Consider the following 19,958-nt stretch of genomic DNA (forward strand, 5'->3'; position numbering starts at 1 on the left):
ATGTTAGTTAGGAGTTCCCTTTCAGAAACTTATTCTGCCAGAGCAGATTAGTATCTTAATCTTAGAGGATTGTCCTGGATGTTGAAAGAGTAAATGACTTATCTAGAGTGATGAAGCCAGAGGCAAAGTTTGAATTCAAGTCAATCAGTCAGCATTTGTTAAATACATTCTGTGTGCCAGGCACTGCCTTTCCTGGTTATGGAGCCTACAAAAATTTTTCTTTCCCCCTTCTCTCTTCTATTTCTCTGTCACACCACTTTTCTCCTTTCCCTTTTCTTGGTTTCACATTCAATTTGACAACAAGCATTTATTAAGCTTACAATCTACAGATGTTTGTATTTTTTACATAAATTATATTTTCTCTTTTTGTAGTGTCTGCAGTGAAGCACTAAGTTATTTCCTAACTCTTACATCAGAAAGTCACCGGGAAGCCTGGACTAATTTACTACTTTTGTTCCTAACTAAAGTTCTAAAGATAAGTGACAATAGGGTAAGTATTAGATGTTTCTTTTGTTCCATCCTTAAAACAGCATTTGGTTCTGGTTTTGATTATGAAAATTGATATTGAGAATTTGAAGAAAAAATGTCATTGTGTGGATTTGTTGCTATTTGTTGCTATTCAGATTTACTTCATAAAACACTTCATTACAACCATTTCATCCTTACTTAAAGAGGACCTCAGGAACGGCATTTGGACATACCTTCTTTCTTTGCTCAGGCTTGTCCACTTTTCTAATCCACCTCATACATGCCTCTTTTCCTTCTCTTGTTTAGACAATGTACCAGTTTCCCAACAGGTTCCCCCAACTCAAGCTGCTTCCCTCCCCAATGCACTTGCTAATAACACAATCATGAACTCTTTTGATCAAAAACTTTTCAATACTTACCCTGCCCAAGAAAGTATATATTCATTAGCCTAGCAAAGCCCTGGGGTTTGGGCTTGAAAATAGGTTAGCATATTGGATGTGGTTATTCCATGTGGTAGTGAGGTTTAAAGTGTGACTATCTAGTAAAAGGTAGAGAAAGGAAGTCACTAAAAATAAGGAAATTTATGGAAGTTTGAGGGGAGATCCTTCACATGAATATATAAAACCAAGGATTGGCCTTGGATGTGGGATAAAAAACAAAAGTCATCTATAAGGTGCTAAAATTCTTTGTGGTGGTTAGGAAAATGACTTTAGACACACTGGACAACTACTATCCTAGAATTGAAAGACTATTGTATAACCCAATTTTGTGGATTTTATTACATGTGTTGTACCAAAATAGAAAATCATTTGTAAGTTTTGGCAGGGAAGAATATAGAGTTTGAAGATATTCAGTGATTTTCCATTTAAATCTAAGTTTGATGTCAACCTAAAAGTTTGGAAGGATAAACTGGTAACAAAAAAGGGGGAGGTCATTGGAGAATAAATTTTCTGTCACTTTGTTCTCTGACCTAAAGTTCTTTCCTATCATGGCACTACCTCTTTCTATGACTCCCTAAACGTTTCTTTCTTAATAGCCATCCTGGAAAGTCTGCTGAAATCTTTTGTGTTTCCATATGCAATGCAAATATTTTTAAAAGTATATTGAGAGTTTTGTGAGTCATAAAAACTATAATTAGGAACCAGCCCACATATATATAACACACTGTATATATCAATGTGTGAGCATGTGCGAAAAAGAGAAAACAATTGTGCTTTGAGATTTTTGAAATCACATTCTAATAACTAATCCAAATAAATGCCTTTAATTATAGACAAAATGTGGTTTCTCATCTGTGATTCCTGAAGTTGAAGTTTTGAGGAATACTTCAATTTGAATTTTGATGTCTCTAAGGGCAGAGTTGAGGAATAGGATGAAAAGGAAGAAAATGACCACTTGCTAAATAAAGTTCGTTGAGGGGTTTGTGAGAATAACGTTGAAGATAAATAGGACAATATATTCATAGTTCCTAAAGGCAATCCTCAGAGTAAAAATCTGGAACTGCTTTAAAGTATAAAAGTTCAGGCAAAGTAGTATCTTTATAGCGTAGGTACAGGCAGAATGTTTTCTCCAGATATAAGAACAGAGAGGTAGTTTGATGGAGTAGAGTAAAATTAGGAAGCCCTTGACAAAAGTTCTTTTACATTGTAAGTTGTACAAAAGTTGAACAAAAGTTCTTTTACATTGTCTGAAGAAATCATTAAAATCTTTTGAAATGAAAAACCATCTATTGAAATTTAGCTTTATACTCAGTAAATTCTGTCCCAAAAAACCACTGGAATTTAAATAAAACAAACCTATTTAGTCTTGCAAATACCATTATTAAAAATACTAAATGTTTAAATCATTTTTCCTCCAGTTCAAAGCTCATGCATCATTCTACTATCCTCTCTTGTGTGAAATTATGCAATTTGACCTGATTCCTGAACTTCGAGCTGTTCTCCGGAGGTTTTTTCTTCGTATTGGAATAGTTTTTCAAATATCGCAACCATCTGAACAGGAGCTTGGAACAAGCAAGCAGTGATGGTAACAATATTGCTCTGTTAGAGTTTATATCCTTCAGCTTGTTAAAAGGACCATGGAGCTAAGGTTTCCAGTTTGGAAAATGCCTTCTTACAAAGAAGCATGGCAGCATGTTTCTATGGTTTGATGGTACAGGCGTGTAGAACTGTAACTCAAGACTTGCAACAAACACTCCATCTAATCCTTTTCAGTTATCTGATGGATTATCTCTGATTGTCTTGTTGGGCTCATGTTGAGCTTAGAGCCTGTTTTCAGCACAGTGTGTCAGTATGTGCTATGATACCCTCCCTCCTCCTTTGTTTTAGACAGCAGGATAGTTTATGGCAAGTATGAAGAGTGAAATTTACCCAAAGAACTAACTATACGTGTAAAGGCTTGAACTTCTACAAGAAGTACAACTCAGGAGAGCTGTATTTTGAAGGATAAAATGTTTATAATTGGGGGGGAAAGAAAAAAATTATTGTTCATGGTAAAAGATATTTAGCAACTATGGTATTCTTATTATGAAGATTTTTGCACACTCAGACTACCTGAGATATTGGTAATCATCCTTCTGTGAAAAAAAAAATGTACAGAGATGCAGGTCTGTAATATAAAACCTTAAACGTTATATAGTTCTTCCTGCATTAGTTTATTTTATTTCTTTATTTTCATATTCATTTGCTAAAGACCCATAATATTTTGTTTATCAATGCACTAGAAGTTTGGGTTGATAATTGTTTTTCTTTTGTGGAATCTTTTTTTCCCCCAGTATAGTGAAAATTTTGGGGAGGGGAGGACAGGGGAATTATAGCCCCAAAACTACCAATTGCTGACTTTTTGAAAACAGAGGTAGAATAATATCACTACTGACATAACTACCTGTAACATACTTGTATTAGGGCTTTTAAACATGAGCCATTAAAAATATGATCCTTCAAGGACTGGAACTTGAATCACTGAAAAAAAAAAAAACAAGTCTAGGTTGTATCTGCTGTCACAATTTTTTTTTCTTTTTTTGGGGGGGGGGGGGAAATTGATGTAGATTTCACTCTATGTACAGAATTTAATGTTGAATATATTAAAATAACAAATCTGGCATGGTTTGAGTGAGGATGGTTAGATTTATTGGAAATGTATTCATACTGTGAATTGTGCTCTGATGGCTTAAAAAAAGACAAGATTGTCAAGCATTCCGTATTAACAGTGGATGTAGAAAATTTTTTTCAGATGGATAAAATGTATATGGTACAGATATGTAAAGTTTTTTATGTAAAAATTCTGTACAACTTTCTGTACAATATTGGTTCTCTGGTATATTCTAATCAGGTTATAGGTCAATAAAGTTTTTGAATTCTTTCATCAGTGCAATCAAAACCAGTGTAATCTTAAGAAACTTGTTTCAATGACTGATTTTTAACTGAAAATCAAGAATTATAAAATAGGTTTTTAAGTTACAGTTCAAAATATATTTAATTTGTTTTAGACACTTTGAATCCCCTCCTGCATACCCCTGCTTTCACCACATCTAACTACAGATAGTTGTTTTACTTTTATATATGAGCAACTGAGAACACAAGAGTTAAGGTTGACAGCCCACCAGACTTGGTGTGTAGTGCGCGCACACACACACACACACACACAAATGCAACCATCTCTTCACATGGTGCTTTTTCTTCAGGGTCCAAGTGTTAGAGACACACTCAATTATATTCCTTTGTAGGAGGCTCAATAAATATTTGTTGAAAAAATAAAATGTGTAAAATGGGTTTGTTCAAGTTGTTCATGACAAAGTGCATAAGAAAACCACAGAAGTTAGCCACCTCCTTTTCTATGATTCAATGTATTAAAATGCAGTAGGGATGGTCTTTTTGGTGCTCTCTCCTACCCCAAATAAAAGTTTAAAAAATACATATTTTTATAGTGTTCCGATGTAACTGTGAATCAAGAGATGGTGAGGTTTTTCATTTAAGATGATGGATTCCAAAGACCACATCTCCAAAAATACATATTTACAAAACTCCAGGGGAAGTGAATTTATTCTTAATAAATTTTTAAAGATAATAAAATTCCTTTTCCTCTTCTGTCACAAAATTATTTTTAAGAGACTTTGTTTAAACTTAAACTTACAATGTGTTCGAAAGACCTTCTAGACCTAGTTCTTATATCTCCCACCCTATTTCCTAGGTGTTAAAACAATAGATAATAAAAGAATTAGGATATAGATAGATTGAAATTAAAGATATAAGGACTACCAATCAATCACGGCCCTTGCTCAAGAAGCCCAGATTGGTTATGGGGATAGCTTAGAGTATCTTGGAATTCTAAATCATAAATACATCTAACAAAGTCAGAAGCATTATGTCACTTCCTAATTGAAATTAATATCCTTTGAAGGCTATCTACAGTCTGCTGCTCGTTGATCCATTTATTGCCAACATTGGAAAATTGGTTAACTAAAATAATAGTCATGGAAACACAGTGAGTTTGTTGTCAAATCAAATGGTTTTGCTGTGTCCTGACCGACCCACAGAGAGAAAGAGACATCAAATTGAAATTTAATTCTTTGCCTCATACTGATGAAACAAATATAGACAATCATCATACATTTTAATACCTTTGTTCTTCTCTCTCAGTAAATTTAAAAGCACTGGTTTCAACCCCTATTTTCATAGCACCCTAGGAAATTTCTAGTTATCTCATAATATACTATGTTCAAGGATTTTACATGGCTTTGGTTTGTTTTGCCCCCTTTTCAGCTTAAAATCCTATATCTCTTAACATTAAAATAGTTGACTAGTTTACTTTTTAATTGTAAAATTAGATTATCTACAGGACAGCACTGATTGATAATAAAATAAAATTTTTATTTTCATTAACAAACAAGTAGTTAAATCATACCATAAATTAGACATTAACTTAAGACAAAGCCTTCGTTGGCACCAAAATTCAAGAGACAGAAAAAAGATGTAATTTGCATTTTAGTATATAACTGATTGGAACAAAATCAAAATTGATTATGATCCCTACCATTTACTTACACGATAAATGATGTAGAACTAAAAACCATCTTTGCTTCCATATTTAAGTAAGAGTAGCTGGTAAGGGAAGTGGTCAGAGCTACCACACATGCTGGAGTATTTGCTAAAAGATGATTTTGAATATTGATGACACTGGCAAAGTTGTGCATTTATAGACACACAACGAAAAGATCTTCAAGTTTTACATGTATTAAGACACTTTAAAATTTTATTCATTTCATCCTAGTAACAGGCAGAATAAAGATAATGCACATACGGTAGTCAGTTACAAGTACTTTTCATTACCACTACAAGTTAATTATGGCAAAATGTGTGTGAAAATAATTCCATACTTTATGCATTGCGTAATTAACAGTAATGGTGGCTTTAAAAAAATCCTATACAATTTCATGGAGTACATAAAAGCAACAAAATATGGGAAAAAATACATATTTACATATTTAGTAGTGTTTGTATTTTACAGGTTAAAAATTGTCCATCTACATGAAGGGATGATAACGGGAGATAGGGAATAAGGCCTAGAATACAAAAAAAATTCAGCAGATCAGATTAACATTCCTTTTACCTTGAAAGGCACAACTGGTTCCAATCTAGATTTATTTTTTAACCATGTGCTGTAGAAAGGCCCTGCCAATTAAAAGGTAATGGATTTTCAGAGGAACGCTGCTCTTGGTTCAACTGGTCAACCACGAACCTTTTCAAAGTCTCTGATGTTCCAGGTCGGAGCCAAGGCTCTGTGGCTACAGTTTCTCCAGAACTGGGTCTTCTTTCACCACCATGGGATGTAAAGTGCTTAAGAATATCATCTGGATCAACCAGAGAAACTTCATCATCTGGAGAAAAGGAGAAACAAGAGACTTACATTAATATGAAAAAACACCAAAATTAGGGAAACACATCAAAATTAACTAATTAAAAAATAAAGACTTGCCTTTGTTATTGATGGATACAGTAAAATAAGGATTGCCAATCAGAACTGGGAAGGCCCAAATTATCTTTTTTTTCCCCCAAAGAACAATGGTCACGTGGAATAGTAATAATTAACAATTCATTTAAATTTATCCTATATTCAAGTAACTGGTACTATCCCTAATGTTTCATTCTGCTTCTCACATGCTCCCTTTCAAGATGTCTATCATAGGTCCAGAAATCATGGTAGGAGTTAAAGAGCATTTTTTAGAAATAGCAAAGGCATCTTGAAGCTCATTTTAATTTAAAATTTAGGGGAGGATCCACTTTGCCTATGAGAAAACATGTTAAAGATATTTTAGGACAAAAAGAATAGACTATACTTACATAAATCATTTCTAAAAAGGGAGTTGAGTCAAAAATATTTTACTGAAAAATACAGTCTTTATGAACTACATCAGAGTGTAAGGGAAAGAATACTTTCAAAGATCAAAAAATAAATTTTTGTTTACTCGGCATAAAGACTGACTTTTTCCTTCCTCAAGTAAACTTGGGGTCTATATGTTTATTAATGAGGCCAATATTCATGTAACTATTACCATTCTAAAAAAAAAAGCTCCTGATGACTGTTCATTTCTTTTTTAGAGAGCCATATTTCTAGGTCACTGCTAGTGTACACGTGTTCTTGGCACATTTAATTCAGATTTCTATAACAAAGAATTTTAATTCCCTTTATCAAAAGGTAAAGTAATCTCTGTGAAATTGATTACTTATATGTTCATCAGGTTTCTTCCCTTTTCCACTTTCTAAAAATGGTGAAAACTTAATATGGGTAAATTCAATCAGAAACAAAAGTTTATTTGTTGTTTTTACTTTTAATATGGAATGAAAGCTTAGTACAGTGCTGGAGTAAAGAGTAGTTTAAAGCGGTAGCACATTCCTGACACCAGCTTGGAGACAATGTGCAAGTAATTTTAACATCTTCCTAGCTTGGTTTCTGCATTTGGAAAATGAGGTTTAGTCCCTTATAGTTACTCACCTGAGGGGGTTCCTGTGAGGCTTATATAATTAGTATTGTCAAGTGCAAATTTTAATGCCTATGAAAATGCCAGTAATTTTCAGGGAGAAAATTGAAGGGTAGTTTACACAGAAGATGGTGAGTCACTGATACATTGTTTGGAAGTAACTTTAACTTTGGCCAAAAATAAGAAATCAAACCATGTCTATTCAAATTCTCTCTATTACAGGATTTTAGTTTTATTTGAACAGTAATTCTACATTTATGTTTTTATAGCTTATTATTAGATATAATTATATGAAAATCTGTCTTCCTACCCTGTGATGGAAATTTCATTTCTTTTTAAAATTACATCTCCTGGTCTGTGAAGGGCTGGTACAGCAAAGGGGCACGTGAAAACAATTTAATGAGCAATCAATCCACATCAAACCCAAAAGCTCCTGTTTGAAAGGATAATATTAAATTTAAAAAAAAAAATAACTTAGTAACTGATTATCACTAAACTATCTTAGAATCTAAGGAAGAGCATATTTTAAAGTTCATCTATCAGTAGGGAAATTAACCAATAAAAATTAATGAACATTATACTGCTCAGAGTATGGGGTTTTTAACCTTGCGCCATGGACCCCCCCCCCTCTGGTAGTGAAATCTATGGACCCCTTCTCAAAATAATACTTTAAATATGGAATCGATTATGCTATAGTCATTATTAAAATATTTTTAAAAGTTCACGTACCTCCTCCCCTCCCTTTGAAAAACCCCTAGTTTGGAGATTACCCAAGTTCAATCATTCATTCATTTTCATGCTAGATAACAAAGAAATATATTTGAAATGAACGACCTAGTTACATTCAGATAAAATTTAAATTCAAATCTGAAACAAATGCTAAGATACAAGTATAAACCCAAAGGACATGTTAGATTAAAAAGAACATATAATAACAGATCCAACAAAATTTCTCCATTATATGAGTTTAGTATCGGCAGAAGTAATAACGTGTGGTACAACTTACTGACAATACTGTTCGGTTTAATAGTGGGGGCAAAAAAAATATATGACTGGCAAAGCAGCTAAAGCAAATAAATACTTTCTTCTTTAGTGAAGAGGATGGTTTCAGGAATATATTAATTATACGCCATATATAATTGGGCACATGTCATGCTTTGTGCAAAGTAATAAGTACTTTTACACTTCCCACAACACCAGATTTCACCAAGAAATTAACTTGTTATGTGTGGCCAATTGGGCTTTTAGTCTATAAAAGGAAACAATTCTAATATGATAATTTTAAACATTTTTCATTTTTCTTTATTTTGGCTGGGGCAATTGGGGTTAAGTGACTTGCCCAGGGTCACACAGCTAAGAAATGTTAAGTGTCTGAGACCATATTTGAACTCAGGTCCTCCTGACTTCAGGGCTGGTGCTCTATCCACTGTGCCACCCAGCTGCCCCTTCATTTTTCTAAAAATGCAGAAAGCGAATATCAACAGGTTAAAATGATTTACTGAAAAATTTCTACATATTTAATATTTAGAAGAAATAACTGGCAATACAAACCAAATTAAAAACAATTTTGGGTGATCTCCCTATTCAGTTTTTAAAAAAATCACATTAAACTTAGTTTCCTAAGAGGATAGATGAACAATCTGTAATTAATGGTTTTCAAATTACTGACTTTAAAAAAAAAAATTGCCACCTGGCAGCCATATTGATGGTGATGAGCTTTTCTGAACTTCCTTAGGTTGGTTTTCAGTTAAAAAAAAAAAAAAAAAATCACAGGGCCTATATTTCAGGCCTTGTCAAAGTTGATATTTTATTGTCATGACCTCTGAAAATCTCCGATCATCTCTTTGCCATAATAAGGCACAGAAGGCATAGGAAGACTTCAGTCACCCTCTCCATACACCCCTATCCAATCATTAGCCCTCCCTCTCCCCCAATTAGCTGTTCAATTCTTAATAGCCTCTATTCACTGGAAAAATTGCTGTGCCCTGATACCTTCAGTTTTGTTAACTGTTGTTGCTACTAATGGGTTTCAAGGCACAATACTGAAAGTTCCATAAGCTATATAGCCATTTCCTATCATCAAGGGTATGTGTTCAAAGTAACCAAGATATCCTATCATCAAGGGTATGTGTTCAAAGTAACCAAGATACTTCTCCAAGAATGGACAATAGTCCTTCAGGATTCTTTACCTGTATCAATAGGTTTTTTCTGCAGCTCATTTAGTCTTCGCATTCGTTCTTCATTTCTAATTCTAAGCTGGTCAACATTTATACTGGATACTGACTTCAAGGAGAAACCATCAGGTTGCACAGAAGGATGAAAATTATCCTGCAGTTAGAAGACAGAACTTAAATATTTCTGAAATGCCAGAGCTCTGTACAAAATACTCAAACACCTTGAGATCGGGGTTGTTGTAGTCACAAGTCATACAATTTATTCTTCCTTTCTTCTAAATGTGAGTTCCCTCAACCTCTGTAACCACTTTCTCTTCTCTCTAATTCTCCATTGATGATCTCTTCCAGGCTAGTAGATAATTCCATTTATCCAGTCTCAAATCTTTTCTATAACTCTGTTCCCATACTTCCATGCCTGCTGCACATAAAACTTGAACTCAACTTTCTACCAAAAACATGTCCTTTCTTCCCAACTTTCTAATTTCTTGGTCTCTTCTGAGTTTCAGCTCTGTATCACTAATTGCATTTTCGATATTTTAAGATAAAGTCGTCTCAAATTTAGTATGCTTAAAAATTAAATCATATATCCCCAAATTCACTCTTATCCCAAACCTGCCTATTTCCATTGGAGATACTATCCTTCCAGCCTCAGGTTTATAATTTTTATACCTTATCATATCGCCATATACCCAATGGGTATATGGCCATTTTTACTTTACCTCACTTTTCATATCTGACCTCTTTTATCTACTTACTCAACTAACACTCATGGTCAGGAATTCACTACCTTTCCAAGATTATTGCAACATAATTGGTCCCCCTGCCTCAAGCCTCTTCTCCCTGCAGCCTGTCCTTTAAATGTAGGTTGGATAATGTCAATATTCAAGCTTCAAATTCCATTGGTTCCTGCTTGCCTGCAAGTTAAAATATAAACTTATGTTTATTTGTTTTTTGGTAATGTTTTGTTGCTTATTAAGTTTTATTTCCCCAGTTACATTCAAAACAAAATTTTCTTTACATTTGTTTTTCAAATTTTTCTGAGTTCTGGATTTTCTTTTAAGGAACAATATGTGAAGTTAGGCAAAACATTTCCATAAAAATCAAGTTATGAAAGAAAACAGATCTCCCATCCTAATGAAAATAAAAATCTTCAAAAAAAAAAAGTTAAAAAAGAAAAAGAGAATGCCTTAATCTGTATTCAGACAATCAGTAAGGTCTCTGGGTATGGATAGGATTTTTCATCATAAGTCCATCCATGGATGATTGTACTACTGAGAATAGTAAAGTCATTTACAGCTGGTCATATCAGAACATTGCTATTATTTTGTATACAGTACACTTCACTTTGCTTGAATTTATGGAGAACTTTCCAAGTTTGTTTTTTTTTTTGAGAGCATCCTGCTCATCATTTCCCAGAGAACAATATTATTTCCTTTTTTTTTGGGGGGGGGGGGGGGGCCTGAGAAGAGAACTTATATGAATATTTTTTGTACATATAGATCATTTTCTTTTTTACCTCCTCAAATCTGTTGTCTTTATCCTTCATGTAGTGGTGTTGTTAAATCAAAGGACATGCATGAATTTATAGCCCTTCGGCACAGATTATCTCTTTTGATCATTTATCATTTGGGGCAATTTTATAAATTTGACTTGGTTCCCTCTATGTTTGAGAAAAGAGGCCTTATCAGAGAAATGCTTCTTTTTTTTTTTTTTTTTGCAATTACTATTGCTAACTATATTTACTCTCTTTCACCCTGTGCCTCCTCAAAAGTGTTTTGACACTGACCACTCCCTTCCCCCATATGCCCTCTCTTTTATCACTCTCCCCCCTTCCCATATTCTATTCCTCTCCTATTTTTTTTCCAAGGTAAGATAGATTTCTATACCCATATTGAGTACATGTTATTTCCTCTTTGAGTCAATTTGATGAGCATATTCTGAATCCCCTCTCCCTCTCCACTATGAAAAGTATTTTCTTGTCTTTTTTTTTTTTTATGGCAGATATTTTGTATCATTCTACTTCTCCCTTTCCCTTTCTCCCAGTACATTCCTCTCTCATTTTAAAAAATATTATTCCTTCATATTAAACTCATGCATGTAAGTGGGCATCAACCCATCTTTTCCAACCTGCCTGTCTGTGTATCTATCTACACACACACACCTATAATAATAAAGTTCTAATGAGTTACAAATATTTTTTCATGTAGGAATATAAACAGATAAACTTTATTAAGGTCCCTTATGTAGGAATATAAACAGATAAACTTTATTAACGTCCCTTATGATATCACTTTCCTGATAGTTTCCTTAATGCTTTTCCAAAATCCTGTATTGAAAACCAAATTTTCCATTCAGCTCTGGTCCTTTCATCACAAAGGCTGAAAAATTCTGTTTCCTTGAAAGACAATCTTTCTGGAATATCATATTCTATAGCCTTCCAGTTCTTTAATGTAGAAGCTATTAAATCTTGTGTTATTTTGACTGAGGCTCCACTTGAATTGAATTGTTTCTTTCTGGATGCTTGCAATATTTTCTCCTTGACCTGGGAGTTCCAGAATTTGGCTGTAATATTCATGGCAATGTTCATTTTGGAATTTCTTTTCAGAAGATGATTGGTACTCTTTCAATTTCTTTTTGGTTTTAGAATATCAGGACAGTTCCTGGATAATTTGAAAGATGATGTCCTGGCTTTTTTTTGGGGAGGGGGGGAGAATCATGGCTTTCAGGTAGATCAATAATTTTTAAATTCTCTCTCTTGGATCCATTTTATAAGTCAGTTGTTTTTTTCAATGAGATATTACACATTATTTTCTTTTTTTTTTTTAACTTTTTCAGTTTTGCTTTATTATATCTTGATTTCTTATAAAGCCATTAGCTAAGCTTTTATACCTCTTCTTTCCCAACTAGCCAATTTTGCTTTTTAAGGCATTCTTCTCATTAGCTTTTTGTATTTCCTTTTGCACCGCTTTGAATCCTTTTCCTAATTTTTCCCTTTATTTCTCTTACTTGATTTTCAAAATCCCTTTTGAGCTCTTCCATGGCATAAGCCCAATTCTTATTTTTCTTGGATGTATTGGATGTAGTTACTTTGACTTCATTATCTTCTCCACTGGCCTTCTGAGTCCTCCCTGGTGTCCCCAGGCCGAGAGGTACAGAAGCCTCCAGCACTGCTGCTGATTCAGAGGTCCTGCCTCCTCGCTGACTGAGGTCCAGGTTGAGGCCAGGACTGAACTGGCCTGCACTGTATATTGGGTTTCTACCCTGGCTCCGCAGACTTTTTCTGCTGACCTTCAACTGGAAAATGTTTTACTCCATCTTTTGGGGTGTTCTGATGCTCTAAAATTTGTTCAAAGTCATTATTTAAAAGAATTTGGAGTGGTTTGCGAGAGGTTGGGTGTGTTCCCCCCTTTACTCTGCCTCCCTTCTGTTTGTTTTTTAAATCCCTTCAAAACCGGTCCCAAACCAGCTTTCTGATCTCATTAGACATTATTTTTCTGCAATACATCCAGTCAAACTGGCCTTCTCTCTCTTTTTTATCACATAGTGCTCCATTTTCCATGTGTCTGGAATGTATTCTGCTGCTCACCTTCACTTCATGTATCCCTCTCAACTGAGAAAGAACTCAAGGAAGGACTATTTTCTGCATGAAATCTTTTCTGACTCCCACAACTGCTAAGGCCTTTTGTGCCAAATTACCTTATTTTTAACTATGTATTTGTATGCATACTGTCTTCCCCAACAAGATGCAACTCTTTAAGAGTAAAAGTTGTTTCATTTTTTGTGTCTCTAAAGTATATAGAAGTGCTTAATAACTACTTGTTGACAGCATTGTCCTATTCCACTTAATCCTTCAGGAAGCCAATATAGTATCTTCCTAATATAGAGTTATAACCACATCGTTCCCCCTCTCAAAATACTACGTGTCCCCATTATCTTTAGAGTACCAACTCCTTAATCTGGAATTTGAAGCCCTCCCGCAATCTGGCACTGACCCACCTTTTGTCTTCCTCCCCTTAAACAATCTATGTTCCAGCCAAAATGAACTGACAGAGGTTCTCTAGCTTATCTATCTTCTGCCTTTGCATTCATACTTTCAAATCCCATCCCACCCCAGATTTGAAATTCCCTCCCTTTCCCAGCCCCTAATTCTACTCTTTCTTTAAGGTCCAGAACAGGGATCTCACATCTCCTCTATAACACCCTCCCTGTTCCCGACAGTCTCCACAAGGGCCAACTCTGATCAATACCTCATATTCCCAAACTGCTTTGTTACAACAGCCAACAGGCTCTACAGATCTCAAGTTCAAGGACAGATTAGGTTCAAGAAAACAGTCCCATGCTGCACCTGTGGCAAGTCAAGGAGAGCCTTGAGAGCCAGACCTCTGTGCCTTCCCTAAGCTGTGCTCCACTTAGGAGACGGGACTGCATTCTCAAGATGGATGAGTTAGGAACTAAACGACATGAAAATGAACCTGAGGAGAGGAAAGATTGGCAGAAAGCGGCACTTATAAAAGAGACAAACTTGAATGAATTTGCCCAGATGATGAGTACTAAATATACTACTAAGAAAATGATAGGAACAAAAGAAGCAACAGAGGACCCCCGAAAGAAGGAACAGCGTCTGCTTACATCAGTTAAAAAGCACATGATTTGATATCTATCACCCCCCATTCTAGGCTCAATATTGGCTCTTTTGATTAAGCTGACCAATTCAAATGCATGATTTCCTCTCATGCAAACCCTTCCTCATTTGTCACCTCACCAGAACCACACCTAATCCAGATCATCCCACCTTTCTCCATTTCTACCCACATATAAACATGGTAAGGAAAATCACACACACGTTGTCACCTGGGCCCAAGATAAATTTATGTTATCTAATCTTACATAGACCCTCATTACAGCAATCTTGTTAAGGCCAAGTCTTGCCCTATTCTTCATCCTCTGTTCTCCTGTCTCCTGCAGGAGTCTGACCATCTATCAGCCCATCTCACATCTTTACCTTTGCTTCACTCCCTGCCACTCGCAAACATGCTTGGGTCCCCTTCATCTTTAAAAAAAAAAAAAAAAAAACAAAAAAAAAAAAACCTTCACTTGACTTTGACATTCCCTGAACTATATGGTGCTGACTAGAAGCTATTCAGGGTTCTGCAGAGCAGAAAGAAGCCACAGGTAACTGGGAGAGAAGAGAACACATGGAGGTACAACACAAAGCAGCAGGTGCAAATAACACAAATTAAAGGCTACATTTGTGTAGAGGAGCAAGAAAGGATGCTAGGATACTAAAATAGAGCATCCAGTAGTAAAGAGGCTGGGCAGCTGGGTGGCACAGTGGATAGATGTAGAGTCTAGAGTCAGGAAGATTGGAATTCAAATTCAGCCTTGGACATTTACTAGCTGAGTGTGATCCTTTTAACCCTGTTTGCCTTAGTTTCCTCCTCTGTAAAATAAGATGGAGAAGAAAAATGGAAAACTATTCCAGTATCTTTACTAAGAGAACCATAAGTGGGATCATGACACAACACAACAGAGAAGTTAAAAAACAAAAACAAATTAATTCAAAAGCAGAAAAGGTTTGCCAGAGAAAATGATACACATCAAATGCCCAGAAACAAACAATATGGTTAACATTCCAGTGTATCAAATGGAATATTTATCAAATATTTCCACATATTTGTTTCTATGTGTTTAGGAAATAAATAAATATAAATGCCATCAAATAATGTCCAAAGAATAGCAAAGAAAGTGAAATGGTCTTCAAATAGAGAATAGGTGACCATTTGTTGATTATATAATAGTGAGAATTCTTTCCAATGTTAGTTGGAAAAAATGGCTACCGAGGTCTCTCAAATTCTGTGATTTTGCAAGAGAAAAAGAAACTGGAATGTCAGTCATGATCAGAACAGGACAGAAATTTTCAAATCTTTGTATCTATTCCTAACCATTTCTGCAGATGTCCAGGCTCAATCTGAGGACCATTTTAGACATTTCAAGCTGGATGTCCAGTTGACACATGCAAATCAGGACTCATTATCTTGCCCTGAACCTTCCCTATTACTGCAAAAGGCAACACCATTCTTCCAGTCCCTCAGGCTCAAAACCCAGGTGCTATCTTGGATTCTTCACCACCTCCCAGCCCAAGATCCACCCTGTTGCCAAGACCTGGCAGTCTCACCTTCCCAACATCCCCCAACAGCTCCCTTCTGTGCTCTGACCCTGCCACAACTCTAGTGCAGGTCGTCTTCATCCCTTCACACTAAGCAACAGTCTGCTGGGTTGGTCTCCCAAACAAGCCTTTCTCCACTCCAGTCCATTCTCCATTCAGTGATCAAAGTGATTTTCCTAAAGCACAGGTTTGAGCAAACCACCTTTGCATACTGAATAAACTCTCAAGGCTCTTTGTTGCCTTCAGCATCAAATACAAAATGCTCTGTTTGGTGTTCAGAGTCCTTCATAACTTGCCTTCTCCTTTCCTGTCTTTTTACACCTTACACTCTCCCAAACACGTGTACTTTTTGATCTACTAATACTGACTACCTGGCAATTCTATGTATATAGCATACTCAGCTACCCATATCTGGATATCTATCTATATCTCCATCTCTCAGCTCTGGCATTTTCTCTGGCCATCTCTCATGCTGGGAATGCTCTCCCTCATCACCACCTATAGGCTTCCCTTGCCTTCAGCTATTATGTAAACCACCATTACCCTCCCTCTCCCTCCCCCACGCAAGTCTTTCCCAATGCCCCTTAACTCCAGTGCTTTCTCTCTTTTGATCATTTCCTATTTATCCTGCATAAATCTTGTCTTGTGTGGCATTGTTTACATGCCATCTCCTACATTAGAGTGAGCTATTCAAAGGCAGGGACTGACTTTCTTAGACCATTCTTTGAAACTCCAGTCTGGCACAAAGCCTGACACACAGTGTCACTTAATATGTTTGATTGACAGACTGAAAAGAAATTGAACCAGAAGTACTCATTTCCTTCCTTATATTGTTTGTCTCAAATACTGTTTCCCATCTGAAAGGTCACCTAATCCAATCTTATTTTACAGATAAGGTTTAGTGACAGACCAAAGTTATAGTTAGTCACAGAGCCATGATATGCCTCAAACCCTCTGCCTCTATATCCAGGCGAGGGGCTCCAGAATAGAAATCAGTTGTAAGTCTTTAGGACATAATAGTCACTTTTGGGGCATAGGAATGTCACCATTACGATGTGTTATCAACCCTAGAAGCCCAAGATGGTTTAGCCTGAAAACCAAGGGCAAGTTTATAGTGCTGCTCCGTAAGGCAAAGAGTTCTCCAAAACATTCTACATTGGAGGACAAGGCATGGCAGCCCCTCACACAGTTACATTTATAGTTACAGAAAAGGACTCTGGCCTCTTTAACAAAAGAAAGCAATTTTTAAAAACTCATACCATACACACAACAGATTCCAGGCCTTTAATCTGGTTCCTTCTACGTTCCCTTGCAGACAGTAATCTCTGTGAAGGTAAAGGATCATCTTCTAAGGGAGAATACCTCTCTCCATTAGTCCCTGAAAAATGTAAAATAATGGAAAGAAATGTTAAACCCTCAGCCATATGCAAATCTTTCTACTAAAAAGCTTCCATTTGACAGCATTTTGGAAATTTCAGTTGTATGAAGATCCTCATGAATTCAGTGACAATAAATAGAAACAACTTAATAAACTTAATAAACAGAAACTGCTAACTTAAAAGTGATCAGTCTGTCACTGCTACACGGTAGAGAATATCCAGTTTTTAAAAAGGCAGGCATTCACATATTCAAAAACTTTAATTCAAAGATTATTTTATAGCCAAATCTCAACATTTTGCCCCAATGTAAAAATATTCCTATGCTTAAGCTGAAATAAAATATAGAGGGGAGAATAAGGCTGTTACAATTTTTAACCCTGTTTACATGCTATCTTGAAAATGGTCATCCATGCTCTCTCCTCAAGATCTGTTAGTCCCTGATATAAATGGTACCACAAATGGTGCTAGTTATTGTGAGAGATATGAGTTGTTTTTGCTCTCAGAAAAACCAAGGAGAAAATGATCTCTGAAGGAAGCAAATTGGCACTAAGTCTTTACAACTAAGTCTTTACACTTCTAAGGAAATATCAAAAATGATTTTGCCAGAAAAGGAAATGAATTTTTTCTTCCATTTTGTGGGGGACCAGAAGCTCTGACAGGCTGGGGGGGGCTAGCATCACCTGAGCAGACCATGTGCCCCAGGGTGGTACAGTGGAAAGATGGTTAACTCTAGGGTCAGAAGAATTGGATTCAAGCTCTACCTCTGCCATTAGGTGTGTGATTTGGGGGAAGCCAATGATAAAAGAATAAGATTAGCCTGGATGACGTCTTAGATGATGCTTCTAGCTAAAGATCTATGATCCATGAATATTCACCCAGGAAAGGGGAGGGGGAATATGTTTACAGAATAAATACAAGCTACAGAAGGACAGATCACAAACAGAAGTGATCCTCTGACTATAAGGAGAGCTCAGTGATCAGATAAGGCTGATGTCCATGCTTACTTCTCAAAGACAACACACACACACACACACACACACACACTGCAAATGTCCAGTCAAACTAACCATAAGTAACTTGCTAAATGATAATTTTTAACAAAATTCTGAAAATAAACCTCTATGCTAGCCATTTCCTGTAAACCCTAGGACAAAAAGACCCACTACAAATAATTCTACATAGGGCTCTATTTTTAATTTGTAATGACCATTAACCTAAAAAACCATATGACTACCAGCATGCCAAGTCAAATACACTATAACATCTTAATATAGAAATGAGGTTATTTTAAAGAAACAAGAAGTATATGTGTTAAGAGTATTGGCTGAAGATCCACACACTTAATAGGTACTTTAGAAATTCTCGAAGTCAGAAACTTTCCTGCTAGGCTTGGTTTACAGCCTATGCAAAAATTCTATGGTCAGCCCTACTTTATCACATTCAAAATTGCATCCTTAGGCCCCTCTGCCTTTACAGGCAATATCTGACATCCTTCAACTCAGTAATGATAAATTACTGATCCAGTATCAGTCTAAAGTTTCTTAACATATAATTCAAAAAAATTGAAGGTGAGAGGTATGGGAGAAATAGATAAAACTTCCTCTTTTCCCTCATCCCATGAATCCAGAGATTGACTTCAACAAGTTTCCTGAGGATAACTTCCTCCTATGAGTAATCCCTCACTGTCCTTGCCTTCATAACCTCTCCTAAGGAATCCATCATATTGCACCATGAATTTCTCTGACATGTCTATGCAACACAAAGACACTCACCCCATCTCTACTGTTTCTAGTTCAGTTTCAAAGCTTTCTGACTTCATTTTGTCAGTCATTTTACTGTGAAATGACAGACATTAAATGCTGCAGATGTGTCCTTCAGTATCTCATTTTTGCCTCTGAAAAGATGTAGCTACTACAGGTGGAAGATTCCCAAAGTCTAGGGAAATTTTTCTCCCTGCCTGGTCTGACTGGCAGATTTCTTTGATTTAGCAATAAGCAGAGAACATACTCCTCTATTTTCCATAACTAAGAATATACATTTTTCTCCAACAAGTATACTTTTCTTTTTGTATAACCATGTGTGTTTTATGAATAGTCATCTTTGTATTCTGTTTCATACAAAAATAATGGTAAGAAATTTCTTGTACCAGGCTCAGAGTAGATGTCTTCCACCATTGTTATCTGGCTGCTCATTTCACTTGTCCTTAATGCAATATTATCTGTCCCAGAACTCAAGAACCCAGATTGGTGAGTAATGAATGACCCTTTCAGGTTCCTAAAAAAATGCTACTCTAATTTTTGGTGTCAGAAGTGGGATTTTTGAGGCTAGCACACCCAACTCTGCCCCAGGGAATAAAGATGGACTGAAATGAAAATTTCCTAAGGCCAGGTAAGGATTGTTTTTGCCTCAAAATTTACTCAAAGAAAGGTTTAAATGGATGATGTTTTGGAGGGAATTTCTGAAGGAACAAACAAACCTTAGACTTAAGATCTCTTTTAGATTAAAAGGAAAGCTTAGTGTTCAACCCTTAGCACATAAGCCACAGACCAGGGCTGTGCACTTCTCCTGGAGTTCATATGCCAGCATGGAAAGGAATTCCTTTTTCTCTGTGACCTGAGCTGTTGACCATTGTCTTGTATTATTTATGTGTTGTTTTTGTTGCCATGTCCATGGTCTGACAATCCACCCTCTGCCAGAAAAAGTATCTTTAGGGAAAAGATCCAAGAAAAGCACCTGGCTCAGAGAGGGTAGGAAGAGAAGGTCGGAACATTCTCAAAAGAATGAAAAAGGCACAA

The 19,958-nt window shown here is 35.9% G+C and overlaps 2 protein-coding genes across 22 annotated transcripts in view; one reads left to right on the forward strand and one right to left on the reverse strand.

The window, feature by feature from the left end:
• Positions 1–3,831, forward strand: part of ARFGEF1 (ADP ribosylation factor guanine nucleotide exchange factor 1) — a 147,325-nt gene extending 143,494 nt beyond the window's left edge. The window contains exons 38-39 of the mRNA XM_031946292.1: positions 373–490; positions 2,327–3,831. Coding sequence (XP_031802152.1) covers positions 373–490; positions 2,327–2,491 — 283 coding nt within the window. The 3' untranslated portion in view covers positions 2,492–3,831. The remainder of the gene's footprint in view (positions 1–372; positions 491–2,326) is intronic.
• A 1,484-nt stretch (positions 3,832–5,315) lies between these two features.
• The window catches only part of CSPP1 (centrosome and spindle pole associated protein 1), a 120,158-nt gene continuing 105,515 nt past the window's right edge, over positions 5,316–19,958 (reverse strand). For 16 of the 21 annotated variants that reach the window (XM_031946296.1, XM_031946295.1, XM_031946307.1 and 13 more), the window contains 3 exons: positions 17,044–17,162; positions 9,634–9,772; positions 5,316–6,343 (listed from right to left, as the gene is read on the reverse strand). In XM_031946296.1, the coding sequence (XP_031802156.1) occupies positions 6,114–6,343; positions 9,634–9,772; positions 17,044–17,162 (488 nt within the window). In that variant the 3' untranslated portion in view covers positions 5,316–6,113. Of the gene's footprint in view, positions 6,344–7,754; positions 7,878–8,173; positions 8,244–9,633; positions 9,773–17,043; positions 17,163–19,958 lie in introns of those variants that run through there. The other 5 variants (XR_004230927.1, XR_004230926.1, XR_004230928.1 and 2 more) reach the window with 5 other exon arrangements.

This window comes from Sarcophilus harrisii, chromosome 1, assembly GCF_902635505.1.
Source record: "Sarcophilus harrisii chromosome 1, mSarHar1.11, whole genome shotgun sequence".
In the NCBI taxonomy this organism is placed as follows: Eukaryota; Metazoa; Chordata; class Mammalia; order Dasyuromorphia; family Dasyuridae; genus Sarcophilus; species Sarcophilus harrisii.